General features: G+C 48.3%; 1 protein-coding gene across 4 annotated transcripts in view; it reads left to right on the top strand.

Moving 5' to 3' along the window:
- PAX7 (paired box 7) overlaps positions 1–21,792 on the top strand; it is a 99,556-nt gene extending 77,764 nt beyond the window's left edge. For 3 of the 4 annotated variants that reach the window (XM_030507710.1, XM_030507711.1, XM_030507708.1), the window contains exons 8-9: positions 17,393–17,639; positions 21,677–21,792. In XM_030507710.1, the coding sequence (XP_030363570.1) occupies positions 17,393–17,639; positions 21,677–21,792 (363 nt within the window). Of the gene's footprint in view, positions 1–10,183; positions 10,250–17,392; positions 17,640–21,676 lie in introns of all 4 variants that reach the window. The other variant, XM_030507707.1, reaches the window with a different exon arrangement.
- The last annotated feature ends 757 nt before the right edge of the window (positions 21,793–22,549 follow it).

Genomic DNA, 22,549 nt, shown 5'->3' with positions numbered 1-22,549 from the left:
CAGGTTGGACACAGGGGCTTGGAGCAACCTGCTCTAGTGGAAGGTGTCCCTGCCCATGGCAGGGATTTGGAACTGGAGGAGCTTTAAAGTCCCTTCCAGCACAAACCAGGCTGGGGTTCCGTGTTTGGGGCAGCAGAGAACTGGAAGTGGTGAGACTCATGTCCCTGCTGCTAACTTGGTTGCCCAACCCTGGCAGCTACTTACTTTTGCCTTCAGTGGTTTTCCTGTCCATGGAACAGGGAGGGTTAGCATGGATCCTCCATGCAGGAATTCAGAGAGGCTACAGTCACAAAGAGCTGCAAAACACACTGAAGAGCAGTGAAGGACAAATCCAGGACGCTTTAGGTGTAACAAGCTCATGAGCAGCAAAGCATCAGCAGTGCTGAGCTCCTCAGGAAGCAGCCAGTGCCTCAACACTACTTTTTCCTTCCTTAAAACACCCCCCCCCCCAACTTATTAAAATGTTGCCTGGTTCCATCTCTTGCTTATTCAAACAGTGCCAATTTCCGTGGATTCCTATCAGCTCCCAGCATCTCCCAGCCTCAGTGCTTGGGTTATAGGGGAAGAGAGAGTGGAATAAAAACCTGCAAGCCAAATAAAAGCTGTTATCTGACAGGATCTCTCCTGGGGATCTCAGTTATTAAAAAAAAAAAGGAATCATTTTTCTCTTAGCTGCTGTTTGTTAAATGTGCAGGAGCCATAGGCAAATTCTTGCTAATTTTGTGCATGCTTTTATCATCGTGGTGATTCACTGGCAGCTTTATCCTCCGATAAGTGGATTAGTTGTTGAGCTAAACAAAAAGGTGTTTGACAACCAGGAAGCTCTAAAGAACATATTTGTTTTCCAAAGAATGGAGCTGTGTTTGTTGCTCAGTGCAGTGTGGGGTGTTGTTGTGAATTTCATTAGCCAAAAGGAAAGGCCTCAAAGCTTTTCTCCCTTGCAGAAGGCTGGGGTTCAGTAGGAACATCTCCCTCCTATCAGTGGCAGGTTGTTGTTGTTGTTATTATCACTATTATTAATATCATCATCATTATCGTTATTATCATTCATCATCATCATCATTATAATTATTATTATTCTAATAGTTTGGTCAAGGAGTGATGCAGATAAAGCAGTGGCTAATATGGTGTCAGCATGAGCATGGCATCTTCTGGCAGTGGGGCTGGGTAGCCACCAGCTTCCTTCAGGATTAAGCATCACATCTCTGCTAGACTTTCAGCAGAGCCCCATGGCTCACAGTTAGACCTGGACTTGTAGGGCTGGGAGCTAACTTGAGGGCACAGAGAGATCAGTTGAGCCAGTGGAAGAGAAGAGGGCTAAAATAATGAGCTTAACTTTATCTAAGACTTGCGTCATTGTGTCTGAGCATCTCATCATCCTGGGATGTGTTTCTCCTCATGGTACCACGGGGAAGGTTGTTATCTCCAAGGCCAGGAATGGAGGCACAGGGATTTTATCCTGCTTAAATGTAAGGTAGGAACCTGAGGTTTTGTCAAGGCCCTTTGCTGGCGCCAAATGCCTTCTCTGTAACAGTGCTTCTTATTCAGTAACTCTGTATTTCTGTGCATTGTATGTTTATGTCAGTCCTTTGGAGTTCTCCCTTCCCCACAGCCCTTTGCCGTACTAGCCAAGTGCCTGGGAGGCGATTTTTCCCTTGGAGCTGCAGGGAGCTTGGTGACAATGACAGTGGTTGGGGCTGAGCTTATGGTCTCCAGTAGTGACCACAGGCAGGCTCCTCATGAGGATCAAGAACAGGGCGCTCTCCTATTTTCACTCTGAGGATTTCCTTAAGAAAAGGTGGTTTGTGTGGTAATCCCCAGTGGATTTTTCTTCCAAGTACTTATCCAGGCTTCTCTTCCACTCACGGAGCTTCACATCCACTGCTTCTTGTGGCAAGGAGTCCCACGGGTTGACTCCATGGAGTGAAGCACCGCTTCCTTGCTTCCTATTTCACCCTTCCTACCTTCATCCGAGGCCTCCTACTGGAAGTGATGGGGAATAGTCAGTTAATATTCACCCTCTCCATGTCATCTGTGATTTCTTAGGCTGCCATCAAATCCCCACTGCCTGGGGAACCAGGAGAGGTGCTGCTGGATTCCAGCCCACCTTCACCAGCAATGCTGCTGCTGAGGTGGCTTTTTTGCCCACTTTGCCTGGGCCACAGCAGTTGCGTTGTAGTGATACCCTTGGAAGGAATGATGTGGGTTGGTCAAAGTGCATTTTGTGCTTGGGCAAAGGTTGGAGGCACTGCTCAGGCTTATAAACCTCTGTGGGTGCTACTGATAGCAGTGGAAGATGTGTCTCCTGTGGAAACGAAGCATCTTTTTGCATCCTGATGCCAAACCGTATGTTCTTGAGTGTCCTTTTGAAATACAGACAACCTTGGTGATAAGAAGAGCATAATGCCAATGCTTGAAACAGATAGCTCCATCCCTCCTGATGTGTTAGGAGCCCACAGAGCTGGAAGAATAGTCAGCCACGCCGTTCCCATCCCCTCAGCTTTACTCATGCGACAGCCAGATGTGAATCCAGTAAAGCTTGTATTCCCCTGGCAAGGGGCTGAAAGCACCCTGAGAGCAGCCCCTGGTTGGGAGGGTGATAAGAAGAGGGAGCAAACGTGGTACCATGAGGAAGGGGGGAGGGCTGGGAAGAGATCTGCAGTCTCCAGCAATTGCTGCTCAGCTCTGGCTTAGATGAAACGGGGGGAGGAAGGGAAGCAAGGGGGGAAAGCGGCAGTGGAAGAGCGAAAGGTCCCCAGCTGGCTGTTAGTGGCATCTGCACTCGGAGTGCAGACTCCAGCTGAGAGCTATTTCACTATTTATTTACATGTAATTATTGCTATGAGGTGCAGATATTAACACTGTCAAGAGCAATTTGCCCTGACATTTTTCACTTGCTCTGCTCCCTGACGGTTGGGCTTTTGTGGGATTTTTTTCCCCTTCTCTCTCCATCTCATTGCTTCACTTTGGGCTTTTTAATCCAGAGCCCTTCCCAACTCATTAAACTTGGAAATCTCATTGTGGGCAGAGAGGAGCAGCTCTCACCTCCCCTCTCCCCACGCTCTCACCCCCACCACCCATCTACCAGCAGTTGAAGCATTTCCACTCTAAACAAACCAAATTTACCGGTGGCCGCGTTTTCAATTCAATGCAATCTCCAGCATTAACCTTTGCTTTCGACGCTGCATTTCAAACACACTGAAACCTGCCCAACCGTTTATTAGGGGGAGAGTTTCAAAGTGCACACACAGAAAGCAAATGCAGAACAAATAGTTTTCAAAGCAGTGCCCACACCACCATCAAAATCACAACCCAAAAGGTGGGTTGGGGCCGGTGACTGTTTCCTACTTCTCTAGGCCCTGTTTCTTTCCCTCCCTTAACTCTGCTCCTGCCCAAACCATCTGATTTCAATAGCTGGTGACACTTTAGATTAAGACTTCCGGCCTCTGCTCAAGCCCTGATTTAATGAGACAGTTGGTGTATGTCATTTAATAAATACCAATTGTGCATTAGAACTTATTTGCCAAGCAGGAGCAGTGATGTGACAGGCACAGCTCACCGCAGCCTGCTTTGCTCCTCAGCCAATATGGTGCTTGTAAATCATTTAGCATTTGTTTACTCCACAATGGACCATATTCCTCCTGGCAGAGCTCCACCACTCAGTGATGCACACTTGGGTTTCATTAACCAGAAGGAGAAAGTGAGGTGGGTATGAGAGTCTGAAGGACTATGCCATGGGGTTGTGTTTATGGAAGGAGTCAACCATAGAACCATATGGTTCATAGAACCTTCCAAGGTTCCTTCTTTGGAAGGGACCTTAAAGCTCATCTTCAGTGCCTGTGCATGATGAATTTTTGGAAGGAATTTATTAGTAATTCCCATTCCTCTGCAGCACCCTCAGCCTTTTTCTTCATTCTTAGAGTTGGACCAGGCTTGACTTCTACTCTCTTCACTTTTGCAGGAGGAGACATTTGGGAATCTGGTGCTTTCCCCCTCTTGCTTTCCTGGTTTGCTTTCCTGGGATGGGAGTAGAAAGAGCCAGGCCCAAGGGAAGATAAGCAGACCCCAGGTCTGAAACATCCAGTGTTTGGGGCCTTTTGGGTTATGTTGCTTTTCTTGGTGCAGGGTCTCATGCAGTGGGACACTCTCCTTGACTGCAGCACTTCTGTGTCATTGCAACACAAATAGTGATAGGAACAGCTTCATTACACATCACACATGGAAGGAACAACTGGGATCACTACAGATTAGGGGACAAGTTGCTGGGGCATTTTGGGAAGAGCAAAATGGTTTCACTTCATTCAACACTCTCTGAAGGGTTTATTTCTCTCTTTTTATAAACAAAGAGACAAAAATGTTGTTGAGTTGGTGTTCGCACTTGCATCCCTCACCCATTCCCTTCCCATTTGCATTTACCTGTTAGAAAAGCTTTCTTTCTAAAAGAAAATGTTGTTTCTCTTTTCATAACGGTTACACATCACCTTTGTAAACCTCTTCTGCAGGGACCTGTAACACAATGCAGAAGCTCAGCAGTATTTTCATTACTGCCGGCTGCATGTTTAGATGTGATCAGAGCCCAGCATAGAAACTCAACAGTTTCTATTCTTAGAGCTCTTTCTCCCCGTGCTTCTCTCCCCATCACCTTTTTGTGTGTGTGGCAGTGAAACAGAGCTGACAGAACTGTTCCACCTTTGTAAAACTTCCTTATATCTTCCAGGGAAATGCCTATATACATTAAACAGCATCATAGAACATTAATGTTTTGAAGTTCCCCTTGTTGCTGTGCTTAAAACTGTCTGGAATGAGGACATCAACCTTGGCTTTGGGATGGTCAAATTCCTGCTCCCCCATAAACTTTGGCATGATCTTAAGTTTAAACCTTTATAGGGCTCAGTTTTCCACTCTAAGGTGAGAGGTGGCAGCGCTGCTCTGCCTGGTGCTGATGATAAATACATTAGAGCAGGGCACAGAAAGCTTTGAAGAAAGCACATTGCAGAAATAAGGCACATTTGTGCTTTTTACATAGGTGGCACTTTGGAGTGCACATGTTCTGTCCTGCTGCTTTCTCGGGGGGTCTCTGGAGGGTTGGGATGCTCAGCTCTTAGTGGAGTTCAGGGGGTTGGCCTCCTGGTGCAGAAAGCTCCAGACTCCTAGGCCTTTTTGCATGGACAGGAGGTTTTCCTCTCCATATAATGACCAGATGAGAATTAATCAGATGGGGGTTTTATTACCAGTGACCCAAATGCACCCACAAAGCTCAGGCACCAGCTGGTACATACATTAACTCCTGTTTTGCTTCATCTTGCAGTTCTTAAGACAGTGTCGTAGTGGACGTGCAGGTTTAACAAGGATCTCTTCGGTGCTAACACTGGAACACTGCTCTGAACCCAGGACAAGGCTTAGGGCAAGTAAGACCCAGGCAGTGCTCTTGGGTTTGGGCTTCAGTCTTTCTGCTTTGCCCATGCATGGCCTCAGCCCAGCACCCTTTCCCAGGGTCCCAAGCTTTAAGCCAAGGTCCCAATTCCTGTCTAAGCCGGAGGGTGCAAACCCAACGGGGCAGATCTGTGCCCAGGGCTGCAGATCCATGCACTAAGCTCTTCCCCCAGCAGTCATGTCTGGGGGTACTGGGGTGCAGTGGGAGCAGGGGGGGCGTGCAGGAGATAACCATTGCTGTTGTCAACGCTGCCAGGACTTAACAGATTGTGAGATATGGCAGCTTGTTTGCACGGGTGTTAACCAGCCTCTCCTGTCCCCTTCTTGTCACTGCCCAGTCCCTGCCACAGCCAATCTGTGTCCTAATCTCCATCAATTAACAAGAAACACTTTCACCCCCCCCTCCTGATACAGACACCCACCCTGCAGCCTGGGATAAAGAGGGAAGAGCCCCCCCAGCCTCGACCCTCTCCCCCTTTTACTTTCCACTAACTCAGCGCAACCAATTAGGCATCTGACACCCGTACTGGTGACAAATTGTTTCTGTCATCTGCTTTCTGTCTTTCATTAAAGGAGAGGCAGAGGGGGGGGATCGAGGAGGCAGGGGGGGCTGGGAGATGTGATCTCCCGTGCTTAGCGAGGCCAGATACATTAATTACAAAACGGCCATTTGCAGCATGAAAATGCATTAATTAAATTTATGCAATCATTATCTTTAAATAGTCATATCTTGAAAAGAATCAGCCCTTCCTGAGCCTTCCCTCTCCTCCGCTAAGGAGCTCTAATCCCTTTTCCGCCAGTTATCTCTGGATCAGCAGTGACTTGTATGCTTTTAAACTTCTGCATGCAGGAGATGCCTTAAAAACTCTGCTCAGGTCCTACAGGGGTGTGATGACACCTTCACATGGCATTGCAGCGAGGAGGACAGGCAAAGGGCACAGCAACTTAGAGGATGTGCCATGTTCTGATCAAGGTATCTTCATAAAGGAGAGCCTGTAGCTCAGCCAGGAGCTGTGGGGTTAATGGCTAAAGTTCTCTGCTTGCATTTGTGCAGCCATGTGCTGGTTTCCATACCCACTTACTAAATGTAGTGCTGTTTTCCTTGGGAATTGAATGAGGTAAGACCCTTCTCTTTGGCACAGACACAGCTTTGCCAGCAGACAGCTCCCTTTCATCAGTGTATCTTATTCCTCTTAAAAATGACTTAGTTCAAGGCAGTAAATGATGTTCCTAAGAAAGCAAGGTTTTAAACCCGTGCAATTTGTTATTCACATGCTCGAAATCACTTCTTGGTGGCTTCATATGATATATCTAAAAAGTGTTTTATCTTCAGACATAGCCGAAATCAAACTGTGCTGGACGTGGAAGAAGGAAGCACCATTAATGGAGCTTCTACTTTTGCACTTCACTGTTCAAAGACTTCACCTGTTTGTGTTGTCTGCTCAAATCATCATCACAAACCTATGGAGGTTCCTCAGCACACCCCAGGTGCAGGAGTGCCAAAATACCCAGGGAAGAAATCATCTCATCCCTTGCTTAAGTAAGCACCTATAGCACCACAGGAAAACTCCACTCCAAATAGCTTTTAAGGAGCTGGAGGAGTCAAAAAGGGATTCTTATGGAAACTCAAATCCTTTAGGGCTTTCTTATCACTTCTGGTGGAAGATTTTGTGCTGCTCTTTATGCGTCTCCACCTTTTTAATAAATCCTGTGTGTTTTTCCCCCATCTCTAATGTGTAATGGGCCAGTGTCCAATTAGGAAGGAGCTGATGCAGTGGTATTTGGATCCCAACCTCGCGTTGTATTCAGTTAGGATCACGAGTTTGGGATTAAGACTGGGTAGAATTTGGGCGTGGATTTAAGGGGACCAAATCCTGCCAGAGTTCTCACATGTGAGGGGCAGGAAGGAGCTCTGGGCTTTCAGGAATGGCAGGAGACAGGAGCTTGTCCTGCACAAGAAAGTCCCCTCGATAATCCAAGGGTCCCCAGCCTCCTCTGCAAGAAGTGCATTATGAAACTGTAAGTGATCTGTTTGGATCCAAGCACAGCATGAACTTAGTGTAAAGGTGATCACAAATAATGACCAAGGGCTCATTTTCCCCTGGACCATCTCTTGAGAATGGACATTTCTGGAGAGAAAGGAAAAGCCTTACTGTGGAGCAAAGCAGGGGCAGAGGCTGCTGAGCTAGAACATCTCAGCTGTAAGGGTAATGTGTTTTCAGCACAGATCCCCACTTTCTTCTCTTCTCTTTACTACTGTTTGTTTACACAGGCTCTGCACCTGGGTGGATGCAGCTCCTTTATCCCTGAGTTCAGATCCTATGGGGGTTTAGGTTCATGTTTGGCCAAAGCAAGCAGCTCCCTGTCTTTGAAAATACTACAGTGCTCCCTAGCAGCAGAGAGAAGTCCGAAGGAAGAGCACATGGTGCTTTGTAGGGCTGCAAAAGGCATTTCCTGGGATTCAGGAGCTGCGATTTTCCTGTGGGTGAGGGAAAAAGAGATCCTGACTTTAAAATTCATCCCTGTGGTAGCCTCAGAAGATCCAAACTGAGCTGAGGTGCTCCCAGACAGGACCAGGGTCTGGGTTGTTGGTTCATTAGGGTGAGCTGGAAAGAGAAACCATCAGCTTAAAGAATGCTCTAAGCTCCCCTCAGGAGTGCAGGGAACTGCGGGAGCAGGGAAACAGGCAGCAGAGGAGCTGGCAATGGGAAGTGCTTCTGCTTTTCCCTTTCTTCCCTTCTTTTGCCAGCCCGAGTTATGCAGTGTTTGGTGCGAGCCCAGCCAGCCCTGCACTTGCTGAACTTATCAGGGTTATTTCATCTCCCCATGACCTCTCTGTATTTACCATGGGAACCCTGGAGGCATTGGCTTTGCTTAACTGGTGTGTCTTACACTGCAGTTAAGCTGGACCTTAACTGATTACAGCCTGTGATTGATCAGGGAAAAGAGGGAGGGGAAGAGAAAGAGGAGTCCTAGAGCAGATCCAGGACTATCAGTGCACCAAGCAGCTTCGCCTGGGGCTGGGATATGCCACTCGGAGGACTCTTTGTAGTGCAGCTCCTTTCACATTTATAGAGGCTCCCCTCCACTCTCCAAAAAGAGAGAGACACAGAGAGAAAAGCAGGAGAAGGGGGGGGGGCATGGAGCAGACTCAAAGGATCTCAGGAAATCTTGTTTGGAAGCAGTAAGTCAGCACCCGCACTCCATTACCAGTGTCCGCGGGGGGTTGTGATAGTGAGCGAGCACAGAGCAGCTTAGCTGAGAAATGGGGAAAAAAGAGAGAAATAATCAAATGAGGGAGAGAAATGGAAAGGGAGGAGGGGAAGGAGAGGCCTTTCTGTGAATTTGGGGTTGTCTTTGTTAGGCTCTGCCAGCGGGAGGCTGTTGGAGAGAGGAATAACACAAGTTTATCAACCAGTTTTAATTTGCTGGTGCTTGGTTTTGCTGCATGGTCTCCCCACTCTGCAGCTATCCACATCAGGCAGATGCACAGCAATAGATTTAGGGCTGATTGAGCATGGTTTTGTTTCTTTCTTGGTGTTTCGAATTTCTCACCGAGCCCCAAAAGCTTTTTGTTCCCCACCTGCCATCAGCATGTCTGAGCTTACCCAAGAATGGACAAGTAGGTGTAGAAGAAAAGACACAAGCCCAGCTCATTCCCAAAGCCAAACCTAACCTGAGTCCTTCTTCCAGATTGGAAATGTTTAGGAATTCCAGTTTCCCATGGTTGTGCCTTTCTGCTTTCTCATCCCAGGTGACTTTGTGAATTCCAAAATGCTACAAACAAGATTCGTATTCCTTCAGTTAGGTGTAAAGTTGCCCAGAGATGCTCCGTGTCTCCACAAAGGGATTTTCCCCTGGAGACTTTCCTTTCCAGTGTATTCACTTGACATTCACAGAGAACCATATTCACAGGAAAAACAGCATCAGGGTAGAGTTTGCTTGTGGTGGCTTCTGCTAAGGCAGACTACTGCCTAGAAATAAAGAGGACGGGGTGGCTCAGTTTGCTGACCAGCACGTTTGGGAAGCATTGGCCTTCTTTTGGCTATTCTGTACAAAATGTCGTAGCAATTCCAATTTAATCATGAAAAAACACTTCAGGTTTGGTTAACACAAGATGATTAACAATATTGATGATTAGTAAAGCACGAATAGCATTTTCAGAGGGGAGATACTCAGCAGTGCATGAAAATCAGCCCCCTTGGACAGTTTGGGTGGTGGGGTGCTAGTTAGTCTTTTGGCTCTAGTCTCTCCCATTCTGGCTCTTGATTTTGCTTGTTGGTGAAACTGATGCCTGCAGAACTGGGCCCCCCTTTGCCTCTAACAGCCCATACTAGCACAGCGTATCTTTTTGTTTCCTCTCTAGTTATCCAGACTGCTAAAACCTTTGCCATCTGCATTTATCTAAGTGACAGTAGAGTTTGGTGCCCTAATGCCAGGGATGGTAGCTTGTGTTTCTAGATCAAACAGCTTTTAATGTAATAATTCCCATTCCCAGTGATGCCTCTGCCCTTCCCCTCCAAATTACATGTCTCCTGCAGGATTTCTGATAGCCCTTATTGGATGTGTAACCCTGTGGTGCTTCTGATTTCCTGATGGTATTTCCACTGCAAGAAGAGCCCACTCCTCTTTCCCAGACCATCCAGACTTAAGCCATTTCTCTTACCTTTATAGCTAAGACCTTCCCATTCTTTTGTATAGCTTAGAAACTTTTCTTTAGACCTTCTCTATAATTTGTACATCTCTACAGAAGCAGGGTGCCCAAAACAAGATGCAGTGCTCCAGGTGGAACCTCACCATAGCCTTGAACAATCAGGTAATAACTTCCCATCGCCTTTTTCGCTAATCCTCCCCTTGTGCAGCCTGCATTGGTCTGCTTTGCTGCAGCTCACCATCGCATCCCCAGCTCCATCTCATCCCCAGCACCTCCCCAAGCCCTCTCCATCATGAGTGTGTGGCACTTTCTCATCTGTTGAGTGAACAGGATCATTGTAGGACACAAATGCTCACCTCCATTTCATCTGCTGTGTCCTAGACCACTTCCCTATGGCGCTGAAACATCCTCCAGGTGTTTGAAGTCACTGAAAGGCATTGATGATATTTGTGGGTTGATTGTTCACTGTCAAGCTGTTCAAGCACAGGCCCACAGTAACTGTTTCTGACCACTTTGAAGGGATCTGGTGTGATCTGTCCCATACACACCTGAAAGGATTCAGGCACATGGTGTTCTGCTCCCAGCCGTGCTTCTGACACACTTTGGAAAGGCACTTCATTGGCATCCACGTATTTTCCCAGGAAATGGGGAAGGTTAGGAAAATGAGACATTACTGCAATGCAGCAGCAGCCACGTCAGCCCTGGAGTCCTTCCTCAGCAGGAGGGACTTATGAGATTGTGTTAGCTCATATAGCTCATGGAACTGTTGGAACAAGTCCAGAGGAGGCCACAAGGATGATCAGGGGCTGGAGCACCTCCCGTATGGAGACAGGCTGAGAACATTGGGACTGTTGAGCCTGGAGAAGAGAAGCTGCGTGGAGACCTCAGAGCAGCTTCCAGTGTCTGAAGGGGGCTACAAGGATGCTGGAGAGGGACCTTCATCAGGGACTGTAGGGATAGGACAAGGGGTGATGGGTTCAAACTGAAACAGGGGAAGTTCAGGTTAGATACAAGGAAGCTCTTCCCTGTGAGGGTGCTGAGGCGCTGGCACAGGGTGCCCAGAGAAGCTGTGGCTGCCCCATCCCTGGCAGTGTTCAAGGCCAGGTTGGACACAGGGGCTTGGAGCAACCTGCTCTAGTGGAAGGTGTCCCTGCCCGGGGCAGGGGTTAGAACTGGATGAGCTTCAGCTCCTTTCCAACCCAAACCAGTCTGTGATTTCTAACACATTATGGGTGGATGGAATATAAATACCTGGCTGGATGAGGCAGTGGAACATCAGGTTTCTTAAACTCCAGTCCACAACAAAATAGAAGTAGAGAGTTAAGTCACATACTCATTTATACCAGTGTGAATCCAGACCGTGCTGGGAGTCAGGGAAGTTACCCTTATGGAAGGCTAACGTGAAATTTGCTCCCTGGGCCCCAAAATTTAGTTGGAAATGACATTAGATGGAAGGAACTGCTGTTACCTGGATCAGAAGTGTGCAAGAAGTGTGAAGCACTGTCTGGATCCTTGGCCTGATTGCAGGATCAGGTTGAATGGGTGTATATACTGCATTAGTTTGGCATATTGGGATACAACTCAGCTGGGTGGAATGATTTAGAACATACTCAAAATTAATTGCTTGGTTTTGGGAGTGCAGTGTCAGTGATTGCTACATAAGTCACTTTAGTCCTACCTAGGGGCATATTTGCATATATTTATCCTCCTTTCAAGTGAAGATCTTTGGGGAAACTGTATTTATCTCCTCCTAACTCTCTTTGGCTTTCAGTAGTCCTGCAGTCACCTCTTCATTTTGTTTCCATTTAATGTATGTATAGAATAATCAACTCTTCCTCTTCCCACCAAGTGAAAATGAATCCAGAGAGATCAAAAAGCATTAACATGAGGAAGGGTTGCCTTCTGCGAGAGAGAAAGGAAAGATTAGCTGAACAGGCTGCACAATAAAGATGGAAAAGATTAAGCTGTGTCCCCCCACCAAGTAGGTAAGAAAAGTCTTGGAGGCCAGAGCATGAAGCTGAATCAGCCACAAATGGCAGAGCCCAAGCCCTCATGGAGGAACTCAGAGGGAATCACTAACTTGGTCCATGCTGTTAGTAAATCCATAAGATCCAGCATGTTTCCCAGCATGGCCATCAGGCCCCTGGCAGACTTCCCATTCCCTAGGAAGCAGTGTAACTGTGAATACCACAGAAAGCTGAAACAAAGAGATTTCAGCCTACAAATGCTCTTTACACACAATTTCCTAGTGCTTTTTGCCTGATGCAGTATCAAATATTCCCACTGATCACATTTCCAGCCTTTCCCAAAACGAGAGGATCTCTACCCATTCCTAGGAAAGCAGGACCACAGCCTCAGAAACACTCCTTGCTGCCAGGAGACCCTTCCTCTGGTTTTCCCTTTCCAGCTTCAGCCTGGTATCCAGTTTGCATTCTTTGGGGACCACCCAGCAGCTTCTCTGGAGTTAAGACCCTTCAGCTACTGCAGATCATTCCAGCTTCCCTCGATTCAGGACTTAGCCAGGCTCAGCAGTTTCTAAATGCAGCATTTCTCTAAGGCAGCCTCTGATTTTGGACGCTTTGTGCTGTGTCAAATCGAGTGTCCACAAATGGAGACACCACAGAAGCAGGGGTCACTCTGGAAAATGCCATCCACAGGCTCCTGCCTCCCCATCACTTTGTTTGCTGGAGTTTGATCTCCTTCTAACACCTCAGTGTCCTCCTGTAGCATCACTGGGTGTAGGTATGAAGCCTGCTGTGGCCAGGGCCTGATGTCTCTATCAGCTGGTTATCTTAGGAAGCCTCAAGCAAGCTGATAATATGGGCAGGAGGTGTAGGGACTCTGAGGATGTAGACCATGGTCTGGGCTGCTCTGGTATCTCCCATTGAGCTCCTGGCCACAAAGACCAGTGCTTGGACAAGGTTCTGTCACAAACCTTCCCTGCCATCCTCCCTGGTGCACTCACACCCTTCTGTAGCTCACAGTATCTCTCCCTATCACTTGTCTGCCCCTTGAGTCCCTCCACACACCCCCAACCACCCCTCCCCAACCCAAAAATCTGACGGCCTGATTGCCCACATTGAAGGCCCTAATTGCACTTCCCTTCCCAAAGCCACGTTGGTTTATCATAAAGGGTGCACATTTCCCCTGCTGCAGCTTCCATGGCCAGAGGCCCTGAGGCCAGCTCAGAAATGGAGGGAATTAATTACATTTTTTTAACTCCCCTTCTTTTAAAGTATGGGAGAGAGTGATGAAACGTCCCGGGGGGGAGCAGGGGGGAGCTGCAGACATGAGGGTGAGGAGGGAGGCAGCAGCAGGAGGTGACGGGGGGGGTGGCTCTTTCATCCAGGAGGGTCTTTGTGCATTAACCTTGGTCTCCCCAACACACCAGGACCTCTCCCCCATGACAAATGACCTCTGGAAAGGGTAGAAACAAGGCCAAAGGCTCCTCCAACACTGTGGCTGTTATTGACTTACCCCAAAGTGCAAGCCCATGCCATGCCTGTGACTGATTTGGGACAGCAGCAAAGGGAAAGGAGATGGGGAAAGGGAGAGAGACAAGTGATGAGAAGGAGGGGAAAGGGAAGGCTGTCAGTCACTGTGATGGACAGGGAGCAGATTTCCCTCCAGATAAAACCTTACAGATGTGAAGAGGTTATTGATTTTTAGTTAGTGATGATAATGCACCAAGAAGTAATAAATTATAAGAAAGCAAGGTCAAAAAGAAAAGGTAAAAGGACTTTGCATTCTTGAGGAAGGGATTTCTCCAGATGCCCCCGACTTTCCTAAGTTCAAAAGTTGCCTGGAAAATGAGTTTATCCAGCTGAAACAAGAAGTCGGATACGAGGGGCCTGCTGAGGCTGGAGGGCTCGTGGAGGGTTATCCGTGCTGGGTGGCTGCATAGTGAAGAGGGGATAGAGATCTCCAGTTCACTCTTGTTATTTCTAACACCTCCGTGTCCTGGGGTGGGGAAGATCAGATGTTGTCCTCTGATAAACCTGCGCAAACAGCATCTCAGGGGAGCTCGGCCTCACATTGCCTGGAAAAGGCATTCCCGTGGTCAACGTTTCTGGAGGGAATGGTGATTTTGGAACCCCACAGCTGCCCTCAGGATTCCTCTGCAGGACTCCTCCACCCTACTTCCATGGGAGCATCCAGCAGGGATGTTCATCTTGTAGTCACCTTCCAGCATCTCCCCTCTCCAGCATCCACACAGTTACGTATCCATTCCCCACCGTTGCATCGCCGAGATGAAAGATTGACATCCTTACATTTCACCATGGAGTTCCAGAGGGAAATTCAGCCTGTCTTGTCCCGTAAGGGGTCTTAGGATGAGTTGAATTGTCCTTCAAAAGTGTCAGTCTCTCTGTAGAGGGATTCTAAAGGATTAGCACTGACCAGAAACTTAACTTCTCATGGCTAAGGTTAGTTGAGTTGAGTCCTAGCTTAAGTGACTTGCACAAGCCCTTGTGAGTCAGTGGCAGAGCTGGGATTAGAAATCAGTCCTGATTCTGACTGATTAAAGCCAATTACTCTCTTCAGGAGGATTTGTGCAAGCTTCTTGTCTGAATCTGCAGAGTGTGAATCTGGGTTTCATTTACCAACGTCGCTTTACATCCTCTGTTCTTTTTAGCAGGGCCTTAGCGGAAGTGTTAATACAACTTCTGCTTGCTTTAAGAGCCTTTTCTTTTCCCTGAGTAATATAAAGCAGCTGACTCTTTTGGGGAGACAGCCAGGAAGGAGAGCACTAGAAACCCCTCTGCTCTGTGAGTGGTTCCAGTTGCCCTTCATCTGGTAGAGCAAGATTTCTTTCAGCACATCCGCAGTCAGGCAGCACTGCCAGACCTGGACAGCTCTGGAAGTGAGAGGAGAAACCTTTGTGCTTCCCAAGCTGGAGCTTTCTAACAAGAACTCATCGTTTGTATGTCTGTGTTTTCAAGAAGGATGTTTATTGTTTTAAGCATCTGATTCTGCTTGTGAATGAAATCCAGTAATGTCTCGTGGCTGCTGTATGTGTGAGTGTCCTGGTTATCCGTCAGGAGAAGCAGTGCAGGGTGTAGCACCTACACTGAGGCGATGCTGAAGCTTTGAGGTCTGCAGCCAGTAGGATCGAGGGGCATTCGAGGGGATTCATGGTGGACCCAGATCAAAGTTCATGACCTGGCTTGAGTGGAAGGTTACAAATAACTCTGCAGCTGGAACCCCCCCCTTCAGGCTGCACTCCCATGGTTGCCCTGCTGCATAAGCCTTGGGGCAGAGAGGTTTGCGTTACATCCCCACAGAAAAGCATGACAGCCCTATTCTCATATTAATCCACTCTGTCTTGCATGTTTAAATGCAATGTCCTTCCTTCACCCCTTTCAGTCTTTGGGCTGTCATGGGGCAGGGAGTTCCACGGGCACATTTTGCACAGTGTTTTGGCTAAACAACTTCGTTAGATACCTCCAGGCTTAATCACTGTGATTAAGAAGCTGTGCCAGAGGGTCTGGAGAGCTGGAGGTAACTTAGGCTCTAGCTGGAGCGTATCTGCCCTGCAGGGTAGAGACAGCTAAGCCAGTTTTAACTTCTGGGGACCAGCAACAAACCCTAAGCTCAGTGCAGGCTGAAAACCCTGAAGGAGCAGAGGTTAAATGAACCCTCTGAGCTCTCTGCTGCTGCCACTGCGCTGCTGGTTCAAAGCTTGTTCCCTTGTCTCTGTACCGCGTCGCAGACAACCGCAGTGGTCAGCGTTAGATTGATTTTCCAGGCTTTTCAACTAGCCCCCTCCCCAGTACCTCCCCACCGCCTCCCCCTCCACGGGGGTCCAGCCACCCCTGCTCCCAAATTCCCCTCCCAGACAAATGCCTGGGAAGGATCTCAGGCCGGCCGAGTCGGGAGGTGGCATCACATCAAGGGAAAGCATCTTTGCAGGACTCCTGAGCCCTTCCGGGGGGAGGAGAAGCTTTAGAAAGCAAAGGCCAGCACGTAGCTGGTTATTCAGGCTAAGCCCCAGCTCCGGCAGGAAGGTGAGGGAGGAGGGAATGGGGAAGGTGTCGGGGTGAGCAGGAAGGGGAGACGCCGCTCTATACAACCCCGCTTGTGTCCTTCCAGAGAATGTATCCTCTGCACAATAGCTCACCAGGCCTCTGGTGGGGGATAAAGGGCTCATTTTACCACTTGCCAGGCTCCAAATATTTCCAATTTGCCACTTTAATTGATGTCAATAAGGTTATGCTCAATTCGGAGGGGTTCAGCCGCTCGGCATCTGAGCGCGGTCCCGGCCCCCCGAGGTGAGGGCCTGTCCCCGCTCCCCCCCTCCTTCCCCAGCACAACTCCAGCAAGATCAACCAAGAGGCACCAGGAATTCCCTTCCTTCCCTCGCCACGGCCCTGCTCCTGCAAACTCTTTCCACTTTTAACTTGGCAGCCCGGGGGTAATTTGGCTGATTGCAGAAGGCAATTGCATTAGAGTGCTGGCGGGATCAGGGTCCTTGTGTGAAGGCCAGTGGGCAGCAGCTTACCCCAAAGTCACCCGCAGGAACAAATCTGGCATTTTTTGTTGCAAAAGAAGAAAAAAGTTCATCTGTTTTCAGGTCTCAAAGCAGGAAGAGCGTTTGTGTGCAAATTTAATTACATTTTCCAAGCAAGCACTCCACTGAAATGAGCCGAACCAGGACTTGTTCTCCTTTAACGTTGCAGGGAAAAGAAAACTTTGACTTTTTAGTCCCTAAAGCTGAATCCGCATCAAAGCCAGAATGGGTTTGCGTCTGGTTTGGTTAGGGACCTTTGCAGGCCAAGCCCCACTCGGACTTCCAAAGAAAGGGGCTGTCTTCAGTGTCCTTTTTGGAAAATACAGATTTTTGCTCCGTCTTTTGTGTCTCTGAGGGCAGTGCTTAGCAAGGGAGGGGATGCTTGTCCTCAGTTCATGGCAGTGTGTGCTAAAGAGGTTTGTCCCAAGTTTCTTCCTTTCTCCAGTGTTCATTCTGAACAGCGCTAACACTGTAACAGGACTAACACAACAGCTAACATTGGCAGGTCAGCAAAGAAAGACCATGTGTGCCTTGAAGGAGCTTCTCAGTTATCCCTGTTAAGGACTTTCATTAGTCCTAAGGACTAAGCATTAGAGCCAACTCTGGGGTCTGTGTGTTGTTACTTGGTGGAAGCAGACCTTCATTCTCCAGCCTGGCCAAACCTATCTTGATATTGTCTTTTATAATGATAGAGCACCATTGTACATGCACTGTTGCTCCCTGGTATGCATGAAGGCAGCTGCACACACCCCCTTTCTCCTCCAGGCACTGATGTGTTGTCTCCTGTGTTTCTGCAGGTGATGAGCATCCTGAGCAACCCCAGCGGGGTTCCTCCACAACCCCAGGCCGACTTCTCCATCTCTCCCCTTCACGGTGGCTTGGACACCACCAACTCCATCTCTGCCAGCTGCAGCCAGAGGAGCGACTCCATCAAGTCTGTGGACAGCCTCCCAACTTCCCAATCCTACTGTCCTCCCACCTACAGCACCACCAGTTACAGCGTGGACCCAGTGGCTGGCTACCAATATGGACAGTATGGACAAAGTAAGTGCTCTGGTTGTATTCTCCCTGCACAGGGAGCAGGAGAAGAGAGTGGGGGGATGTAAGAAGGTATAGATATTGTATTGGAAGAGATTTCTATAGAAATCATAGAATCGTAGAATGGTTTGGGTTGGAAAGGACCTTAAGATCATCTAGTTTCAATCCCCTGCCATGGGCAGGGACACCTCACACTAGACCTGTCCAACGTGGCCTTGAACACTGCCAGGGATGAAGCATTTAGCACTTCTTTGGGCAGCCTGTTCCAGTGCCTCACCACCCTCACAGTAAAGAACAGTAAAGAAATCTGTCCATCTAGAGAGGAAAAGGGAATCTACTCATCAGGCACAGATAGCGATTGCTCCACAGAGCCTCCCCAGCACCCTCATGGTCCAAGTCCAAAGTCCCCACTGAAACATTTTAGGTACAACAATTCCATTAGAAAAAGACAACTTCCAGACCTGTCTCCTTCCATCTCCAGTTCTTGCTTCTCCAGAAGCCCTACAACGTGTTCACCCTGCTCAGCCAGAGGAAAGCTGGGATTTTAATGCCATCCCTTAGTGTATGTGTCCCTCCCCTGCCCTCCATCAGGCAAGGGCTGGGCTCATGCTCTGAGGTTTTGATCCAAAACACATCAAGGCGATGCCTGTCAACTGGGCTGTGCTTCTGCAAAAGCTGAAGTGAGCCTGGAGTTGTAATCCTGAACCTAAACCTCAGCCCTGAAAGGCAGAGGGACGCGGGGAGGGTCTGTTTCTCCTCCCGAATGCTTGGGTCACACAAACACCAGCGAGCCTGGCAAAGGGCTCACCTGCTGGTGTTAAACTAATAATAAGTGTGGTGGTGTGAGAGAGTGATCCCGTGGAGGGTTAAAGGTGCATCCTCTTCCTCCGGGAGCACTCCTGCTTTGCCCATAGCTTGTCCTCAGTGACCTTTCCTTCCATTTGGCTGTGGCTTTTTATTCCCCTCTCCGTCACAGCCCTTTAATGTCTTTAACTTCTCCAGCTAAATGAGAACCGGCTGTGGCGGCAGACGGGATCAATAGCTGCTTCCCCCCAGCCCCCCTCTTTTTGGTTTTCGGGAGTTTGATCTGTGACCCCTTGACCTTCCCCTCGCTTCTGGATGTGAGGCTGGACACACGTGCTATTGATAAAAATCTTAAACAAATTCCAATACCATGGATTTCCAATAAAGATTCCCTTGGGCAAGACGTTAGTCACACCCATGTGTGTAAAAAATAAAGTAAGGAGGACGAGCGACGTTTTCCTTCTCCAGCAAAGGAGGAGGAAAGAGAAAGAAGGGTTTGTCTTGCTTTGCAGCAGGAATTTTCACTTGGGCCTCTCCTTGTGCTGATGAACAACTGCTCAGCAGCCCTATTTATGGTGTTATTTGCCCCCCTTTCCTGATTTCTGTCACAGCGCTCCCTCTTTTCTGCTGGACACCCATTCTATTTGCCAGTCCAGTTCAGAGCCCACTGGGCTCGGTTTGGAACAGGAATGTTTTCCTGTTAATAGTCAGGAGAGCCCAGCAGCAAGTCTTGTGTGGCTGACAGTGTTAGTCCAGCCATGTCCCGTGCTTAGGGACGTGCAGGTCACTAGTCATGAAGGAGTTCTTCCAGCCGGGGCAAGGAAGGTAGGTGAGAAACCATCACACACCATCCATGGTGCCACTGCTTCCCAGTGCCAGGAGCTGGGGTCCTCCCCAGCACAGTGGCCAAGCCAGAGCGACACTGCATTGCAGGTGCAGCACAAACCAGCACTGGCTGTTCTAAAGTAAAAACTACATTAAGCCACAAATCCCACACGTGAGCACATCTGCATATAGATATTTGCATTTACAACTCTGCAGGGGCAATATGTAAGTCTGCTTCACTATAAACCTTACTTATAATGGGCCCCATCTACAATAATCTCTATGTGAGGAAACAGTTTTCATTGGTAATGAGTCCTGTCAGAGCAATCACTTACATGAAGATGGCCTTGATATAACAACACTTTTTCTTGCCTTGGTGCATGTTGTGTTCAGTAGATACTTCAATTCCTCCTGCTTTTTATTTCTTCTCTGCTTCTTTTCAAATGCTGTTTCAATGCTGATTCATGGGAGGTGACCTTCACAGGACCATTTATTGATGTTCAGTTCAAGTCATATGTTTCTTTCTTTTATGATGCAGCAAAAAAGTATCAAAACTCTTTTTAATGAACACTGATACAATAAAAATGGGGGGGTGCTATAGCGGGGGAGCAGGCTCTGTATGACAGGGGACATAACCAGGGCTGGCAAATAAGAGCTCTGTAGCTTTGATAGGCTTTGGAACTGACCTGCAGGGAGTCTCTCCCCCCATTTCTTGCCTTATTCTCTGTTTTAGAAACCCAAACCCAGACACACTTTCTCTCTCACATAAGCAAATAAACACCCAGAGTACTTATGGTGAGTTTCTGGTTTTATTTTGGCTTCCACTCTGTTAAACCAACAAACTGTATTATGACTTCTGGCAGGGGATACCCTGGTGCCTTTGAACTTTTCCCACAAGAAGCAATACTGGGAGGTTAGCAGGTTTTTTATAGAAGGGTGGGATTGCCATCAAATTCCCATTTTTCCTGGAGCTCTGGCTGTTCACCTCCCTCCCTTCCCAAGCACCCATCTGAATTCACCTAGAACACAGGTGACAACAGCAACAGAGGCCCAACCCCACACACAGTGTGTCTGAGGAGTGAATTTCCTCTTTACTTACATCTTCTCAAAGACATGTTTAATGTGGTTACCTGACATATCAGGGGACCAAGGTGTGGATGAGACCCCATAGCTTGGGGTCTGATCCCATATCCACCCTCCCTTGAAGCTGGAGGCACCATAACACAACATTACAGAGCCCAGCACCCGAGTTGAGCTACCTCAGGACCCTGCTCCCTGAGAAGAACCAGCTCCACTTGCCTCACTGAGCTCCATCCAGACCCTGCTGCCTGCAGAAGCTCCCCAGCACACCTCCCTTCAGCCCCACAGAACTCACCCCGAGCCGAGCCTGCGCTGTCCCAGCCGGTGAGGAGCAGGGATGCCAGATTAATGTGGTCCTTTCAGTTCCCAAAGGCCGGAGCTGTGTTAATGATGCCGGTGATGGAACGCAGAAGCGTGAAAGGAATTCTAATAGATATGACAAGTCTAATAAGAATTTGTGTCTGGAAGGGACCTCCTCTGGGGCAGGCGTCTGACAAGACGTTGATGGCTGAAATTTGTTTACTCATTGGCACCGATTGTACATCTCCTGCCAGCTCCTTATTAATCTAATTTGAGACATTAAAGCTAGTGAAAGGGAAAGACTTTGACTGAAGCTCAGCTAATGAACAATGTCACCATCCTGCCCTGGTCCTCTTCCCCCTCAGACCATGAGGCAGTCAGGCGAGCTGGGATACAGGTTAAGCATCACCTCAGGAGTTATGGCTGCTGTTTCTCACTCAGATGGAGATAAGCAAAGCGCTTTCCCTTAGGAAGGCTGGATGGAGGCAGGCAGCAGAGCTTACAGAGATGAGTCAGCACACAGCAGTGAGTCGGATTCAAGCCCTGTCCAGCCTTGCTGAGCTTCCACTGGATTCTCTGGAATCATTTACACCGAGTGCAGGAGTTGACTTTGCTGCCGTGAGTTGATACAGGGAGGTGAGGCTGGAAGGCTTATCCCACTGGCTTTCTGCTCAGGCTCATCTTCAGGCAGCTCCCTTGGAAACACCATTTTCCATAGCAGAAGTAGAGTTTGAGCTCGTTTCATGGAGAGATTCGAGGGGCTGCAGCAGCACACACAGAGGGCACTCTGCACACCACAGCTACGCTTGACCCCAGCAGCATCTGTCCCGTCAGGTATTTCTGGCAGAACCATCATGTCTGTGACACTGCAAGACCCTCATGTCCGTGACAACTCAACTGCATTGAGCCTCTTTGTATGAGTCTGTTTGCAAGGTCTGTTGGTTACACACCCTTTGATGCTGAAAGCCTCCCTTCCACTGCATGCTAATGTTGTACTGTTTTCTCACCCTCCTCTTTTTTCCCCTCCTCTTCAGCTGCTGTTGATTATTTGGCCAAGAACGTGAGTCTGTCCACACAGCGCAGGATGAAGCTGGGAGAACATTCAGCCGTTCTGGGCCTCCTACCAGTAGAGACAGGCCAAGCTTACTGAAGAGTCCGACTGTGCCAACAACCCACTCCAGCAACTTGGTAGCACTGGAGAAACACCACCAGCCTTCCAGGGATCTACCTGTACCCAGACCCTGCTCCTTCCCAATTCCCTTCCACCTTGCACCAACTTGAGCTGTGAAGGAGACGGGAAAGAGGGGAAAGGCTCTCCAAGTCTCCAGCTCCTCCTCATTCCAGAGGCAAGCCTGGCCTCTGTGACCTGACTCCTCCTGTGGCCAGAGACAATGGGTTGGGTACATTTATTAACCCCAAGTTCATGCCCTCCCTCTAACCTACCTGGCCATGGCATTTTGCCCACGCTTAAGGACTTTCCATTGATCTAGGTAGTTGGCATAGTCAAAGCCAAAATGATCTTTTTTTTCCTTTGTAAAAATGAAATGTTTCCTTTTGTTTCCTTTTCTTTCCATTGCTGTAAATTTGGTGAATGTTGTATAGGAAAGAATAACCAAGCTGATCATTAAGGGTGATGTAATTCGGGACCACAGAAGACCTATGGACCAAATATAAGAACTTGTTTAAAAACAAAACAAAACACCACAAAGACAAATGAAAACCATAAAACATATGTTAAAGTGACAGCAAATTCCACCCCCCTCCAACTCTACCCTTCTGTTCTCACTGATGGCTTCCCAAAGCAGGGCTGAAGAAGGCCAGATTGCTGCTATGCAGGGGCAGGGTGTAAGTCCGTCCAGCCTGGGACCTTTGGAAAGTGTAAATGTAAATTGCTGCATGAGGGCTGG

This window comes from Strigops habroptila, chromosome 16, assembly GCF_004027225.2.
Source record: "Strigops habroptila isolate Jane chromosome 16, bStrHab1.2.pri, whole genome shotgun sequence".
NCBI classification, from domain to species: domain Eukaryota; kingdom Metazoa; phylum Chordata; class Aves; order Psittaciformes; family Psittacidae; genus Strigops; species Strigops habroptila.
Note: the sequence above shows the minus strand (reverse complement) of the source record. Positions and strands in the feature narration are given on the sequence as shown.